The sequence below is a fragment of the Varroa destructor genome, unplaced genomic scaffold, assembly GCF_002443255.2.
Source record: "Varroa destructor unplaced genomic scaffold, Vdes_3.0 BEIS01000001.1, whole genome shotgun sequence".
Lineage (NCBI taxonomy): Eukaryota > Metazoa > Arthropoda > Arachnida > Mesostigmata > Varroidae > Varroa > Varroa destructor.
Genome location: NW_019211454.1, coordinates 48,360,337 through 48,366,336, shown reverse-complemented (window position 1 = coordinate 48,366,336; position 6,000 = coordinate 48,360,337). Strand labels below are relative to the sequence as shown.

The 6,000-nt window shown below is 41.7% G+C and overlaps 1 protein-coding gene across 5 annotated transcripts in view; it reads right to left on the bottom strand.

Annotated features, from left to right (window-relative positions):
• LOC111255572 (E3 ubiquitin-protein ligase HECW2-like) overlaps positions 1-6,000 on the bottom strand; it is a 41,260-nt gene that overhangs the window by 15,568 nt on the left and 19,692 nt on the right. For 4 of the 5 annotated variants that reach the window (XM_086978176.1, XM_086978175.1, XM_022817670.2 and 1 more), the window contains 2 exons: positions 4,768-4,904; positions 446-732 (listed from right to left, as the gene is read on the bottom strand). In XM_086978176.1, the coding sequence (XP_086834302.1) occupies positions 446-732; positions 4,768-4,904 (424 nt within the window). Of the gene's footprint in view, positions 1-445; positions 733-916; positions 2,602-4,767; positions 4,905-6,000 lie in introns of those variants that run through there. The other variant, XM_022817697.2, reaches the window with a different exon arrangement.

The following is a 6,000-nucleotide window of genomic DNA, read 5'->3' as shown; positions in this document are numbered from 1 at the left end:
ATATATTGTTGGAGAGTGAAATTGGATGTATGAAATGATCTGTTTAGGTTGACAATACCAGCTATTATATCATTGGTTTGGAGTTACTATGTTGGAACGAGATTTGATAGTAATAATCGCAAAGCCCATCAGTTCACAGCCTTCCTTAACAGTTACTTATTTTTCCCCTGTAATGTGAAGCTATTGTTTCTCGAGCTGATTTCTTGGTTAACATGCCGTTCGATGTTCTCATACCCATTAAAGCAGGACATCTTCATACAACGTACAATTACCTCAACCAGAAGCCGATATCAGAATGCGAGAGTTTCAATAAAATTGTACTCATATTCCCTTTTGGCTTCAAAACTTCAAAAGCGTAACCATTATACTTCGAATACATTTTCCCGTTATATCTTTTCGTTTTTTTTTAGTTGTTATTATTATTAAACTCTACGGTTTTACTTGCCTCCTGTTGTGCTTGACTGGTCCGACAAAGTTGTACAACTGGTGAAACAGCCCTGCACATGGCCGTCGGTCCATGATAGTAGCGAAAGCACGAAGACACTACCTGGTCACGGTGGTGGTCCGCTGCGCCATCAGTGGTAGCATCTGGCGAGCAATTGGCGAAGTTATTAAAGACAGTCTCTCCGAGTGGCCACAAAACTCCACCACGGCCTGTAAGTGTCTGCTTGCCGGAGGCATGACCCTTGTTGATCTCCTTCTTGTCCAGGTACTTTTGCGGGTCAGTCTCATCTGCAAGTGGTAAAAGAAAGAGCAATAACGTGGTATTGGTAACCACAATTATAATATTAACAGAACAACTACGACATTATCGAGTGGTTCTTGCGCGGCAAAATGAAAAATGCATATTGTTTACGAGTTGAACTCTTTATGATATCGAATCTATAAGTAGGGCCAGCACAGCCGACTTCTTTACCTTTTCTAGCACTCATATATATTCTGAGATGGCTAGCGTCTTCTATGCGTACGGCATTTCTGCGGTTATTGAAACGAGCAATATCACTCCCCTTCTCGAGGGTACAAGGTTCGACCCTAACAAAGCACGGTGATGGTGGTGGCGTTGTCGAGACAACGGTATATTCTTCCGTTATTGAGACATCATTAAAACACCCTTTTTGACGATGTACCTCACATTGTTCACTATTGTTACTGCTCTGGTTGACGAATCTCGCTATCGGCTTTTTTATAAGATAGTGCTCAATCTGAGACCTTCGCCGACGGAACGCGTTACTCCGTCGTAGTCGATACTTAGACATCAGCAAGGGAGCTGTTAGTCGCCGGTTTTCTTCGATTTCCATAATTTGTTCCCTTGTCCATTAAGGGAAAACCTAAATTATTTTCATGAACGAATCAAACGTTTCACATTCGGTACCATTCCATTGTTATTAACTAGAGGCACTAAAGTCTCAGCTTTTACCAGGCCACAATTATTTTCAGCACCACAATCTGCGCTGTTCCGTTGACACACATATTTACTGGATAATTTCATCCTCATCTAAAATTAACACAGAGACAACTTTGTCTTCGCCTGCAGACACTGGCCGCGAGTCGTTTGCGCGGACTCGCGCACCTGCCAGACATCTTCATTATCACCAGCTGGGCAAATCCTGCTGCTGACTGTCGCTGCCAGCAGTGTAGCTTCCAACTCTATGGAGTCGTTCCTATCACGAGTGACTACTATGGCTACGATGATTTTGTTCGCTGGTCTCCATTCAACGTTTGCAGTAAAACTGTTCTCCGCCCGTGGCGTTGTTCTGTTTGTGCTACTTTTAGGCTCCCTCTGCACTCCATTTCAGTTGTCGGCGCCTACGTTGTGACCGCTGCCTGGTGTGTTACCGCGACCGGCTGCTTGGTATCATCTACGGCTGCTGCTGCCTCAAGCTGCTAATCACGGCAGCAGCATCACTACCCTCTCCTACGAGACGATATGCACCCCCTAACGTCTATCAATGAACACCAGCATGGGCGTTAGCCGAAAAATTCAACGGCAAAGCGGCCGAGCAGGACAGAATGCTGGCCGACGCGGCTGCATGCACCGTTGCTGTTACGGCATGTTATGTCGGCCCTTCTTCGGCACAGCTCTCCATAGATATTCTCTAGAGAGTATCCGTTCCGCTCACAGGTGTTGACTGTCTTGGCCATGCTGGCGCTGCTGATAGTAGCAATGCCAATGGTGTCGGTCGCACTTAACCCAAAACAGACAAACCAACGGATCTATAAACCAGTGAACAGCGGGTTTTTCTACAGTCCTGTCCATCTGCCAGTAAAGCCTATAACTGTCATATGGGGACCCCCCAATTTTCACAATTTCATTTTTTACATTTTCAATTTTTTCAGTCGAAGGGATCACCACGAATGAAGGGTGGGGCAACGACCACAGTCATTCAAATCTGTTTTTTCGGTGGCGACAACTAGCCGATTAGTAACACAACGTTTTGATTTTCGAGTAGTCTACTGGTAGAATATTTCTCTGATACAAGGCAGTTCAGCAAACGTTTTCGGGTTCCGCAACGCTTTACAATTCGATCAGCGCGTGTAACTATGGTTGCTCGTCCTCTGTTGAGATTAGGCTGAGCTAACGGTAACAAACGCTGTCGCTCGTACGTTTGCGATTTTGACAAAGGCGATCACATTGATACTGAAGAAATGAGGCCACCGCCACCACGTAGATATTGGGTTAACGGGAACGGTCGATAGATCCATATTTAGATATTTCTGTATTTACAACACTGCTTGTAAGGATTGCATCAGTAGCAGAGCGATGTGCTGTTTGATTTAGAAAGGCTATTTACAGTCCTCTGGAAATTTTCCATATCAAGAAGTTTCTTTTAGTATCTACGACTTTCTAGTGTTCAACCTCAGCCAGTGTGAAATTTAGATTACGCGTTTCATATCTAAATAGCTCAATAAATCATGACGATAAGGTATAGTAGTAGTTACTAACGAAAACTGTGCTAGGCCATACGGCCACTGTTTTGTAGATGATGTACCCTCGGCCCACTACACGATGTTTTACGTAATATTGGGTATCCATATTGGACATACTGTGCCGGACATTTCATGTAAAACTATTGTACATAGAGATTTTGAGAGCGCTAAATACCTAAGCATGTTTCGGAACTTCCGAAGGCAACAGAATCTTAATTTTTACATTTTGCTATTATCAAAGTATTCTAGTGCCATTGTGTTTGACAAGCATGAGCGCTACTTTTCTGGGAGCTCCCCATCTATGTCAGGGGCATTTTAAAGATCTTGTTGCTACGAAACCACGCCGAAGAAGACCTGTAGCACTCGCTTACAAAATCCATGGAGAGCACGACATTGAACCGTCAGCTATAGCTACGATAGCTGCACCGACTTAGGGCAGGTCCTCATTTTCCCTCTGATAAGGAACGCCTGGTATATTTATACGAGCCTCTGCTTATTTCACAGTCTCTATAATACAAATTTCACTGTTTAGCTTCTATAATCAACGATAGTTTCAAATTATCTATGGTATACTGCTGTGAATAACAGTAGGAAACGCGTTCTTACACTTTGTTACACTTAATGGAAATACCGTCTGAATAATGGGGAGGTTTACGCCCTTACAAAACAACATCCAAGGCTAAAATGGAAACGCTCCTTTTAGAGAATGTCTCTTTATAAGTGGTACTAGTTGGTAATCAATAATGAAATTAACCCTAACCGTCATCTATAAAAATAGCTGCTGATGTTAAGAGACACGGTAGACCTCCAAAAATCAGAATAGTATGAAATGGGATATTATCGTTTCAGCCTTTCTTGAGACGTTGAACATGGGTATGAATTTGCCAGCAACAATAACCAGAGCTAGCAGTAGCTTTATAACTCCCGCTCATTCTATTTACTGCGTTTACCCGACCTAAATGGACTCAAGCATTCTGCTGAACGGAAAAGGGTAGATATTTATAAGGCCAATTGTCACAGTGAACAGAGGGTTCAGGTAGCACCAACCCACTAGCGTTCTTCATACACACGAAACGTCACCTTCGACCATATCAGTTAGTTGTCTTTTGCGGCTGCTGTTCCCTCGAAGTTAACTCCAGCCTCAAGCCTCAAAGGTCCCTCATCAGCCAATCTGGCCTTCATAAGTCGAAGACACTATGCCCGTTTAGCTCAATTCTGCTGTTATCCCGCATCATCTGCTGCTAATACGTTTAACACCAACAGCCGTCGGCGCTCAAAAAGCTTTCCCTTTACGAGACGGATGACAATCAGACCTTAAAGCACGATGAGGCACGAACATTAACACAAAGCATCAGTCGCAAGTGCTAATGGAAGCGGTGTGTATCCTGGGGCGAGGCCATAGACGGATGTCATACGTAGTATCACACAAGCTTAGCTATAACACCCCTCTTTTCTGTTTTTCCTCTTGCTTTCCACAGAACCAGGCATTCTGCAGTAAATGAGTGTCTTCTGTTTGTTTATATCAATTTCGTACAGGTTACCTAAATTAATTTTATCGACAGGAAGACGCAACGCCGTTGAGCAGTAGTAGCATACAAAGGTTTTGCTCTTCTTCAGTCTTCTTTGCTTGAATAGTCATTAGTACCAAATGGATCGGCCTTAGATCTGAGCTAACCACATCGATTATACAAAAATTGCTTGTGTATTTAAACGTCACGTTCGATAGTTTAAATCACGCAAATACTGTGGTCGTTCGTGTTTCATTTGTTGAAATGCTTCCGTTCTATGGTTTGGCACTGTTATTTTATATGTTGGTAAGTACTTCTAGTTAATTCTTACCTGTACGATAGAGACCAATCCAGTCCAACGGATGTACGTCTTCTCGTATATCCCAGCTTACCAAAAGAGGCTCCTTTTGTCCCAGTACAAACTCTTCGGCAGATACAACGAGGCTTGAGCGTGAATGCAGTTTTAGCCTGGAAGCGAGAAACATGGAGTGCGTGGTTAGTCGTGAAATTGCCGGGAGTATTTCTTGGTCTTGCAGTAACGACAGACCTTCATCCTCCAATACATATTCCCAACAATTTTCGAGTGAAGATGTTTTACCAGATTATACCAGATTATTGTATTTCTAATTTGCACGTTCTCAAAAAAATTTAGAAAAATCCTCCCAATGTCTAAATATAGATATCAAAACACACTTTGTTTGCCAAAGCGAATCCATTTGTGTTGATATCGTAAAGACCTGCGCGTGAAAATACTTCATTCATAGAACTTGACGTACAGTGTATGGCTCTCACAGAAATACCCGCGCTGATCTAGCAAAACAATGCTATCCTAGACTGAAAGAAGAACACTCATTGATGCAACATTGTGTATTGCTGAATTAATCCAAAATATCTTTGCTCTTACCAATGCTTGGGATAATTACAGTCTAATACCCTTATCTAGTTATAGTTAGTATATATATAGTTAGCCTATAGTTTGTGTTTTGGAGTTAATTTTCTGAAACACTCGTTAACAAATGCGGCCTAAATTGAGAATTTTCCTTAGGCTTTGACTTTCAAAACGTATCTATGGAAAATAGATATTTTAACAAAATATGTTCGGTCTAGGCGTCATTCCTGGTAATCATTCTATTAATTATGACCGCCAACTATCAATTTAAGGTCTACACAGCTAATTAGTAATTTTGAAAATGTTCCTCCCAAATGATTTTTTTTTATTGTAACGATACGAAGCTGATAACAACACTGATAACAACAGCTGATAACAAACAAAACTGTCGTTCGAGTAGGCTACAAAAAGAAAATACAAACAAAGCTAAATTTTAAGTTTGTAGCAGGCCAAAGGTGCCAAGAATGCAAGGTCTCAAAACGGGCAAAAAATTAAAAGGTGCAAAAGGCCACTTGCAATTCGATATTATTCTCTCTGCTAAAAAAAAAAAAAGCTATCGTTAAAAGGGGGGAGAAAGGGTTGTCTAGCTTTGTGTGAGCCTATTTGTGATAATAGATTTGAGAGAAATACAGAAGAGTAATTATTTATAAATAAACAATGTGCGCTCCTTTAATA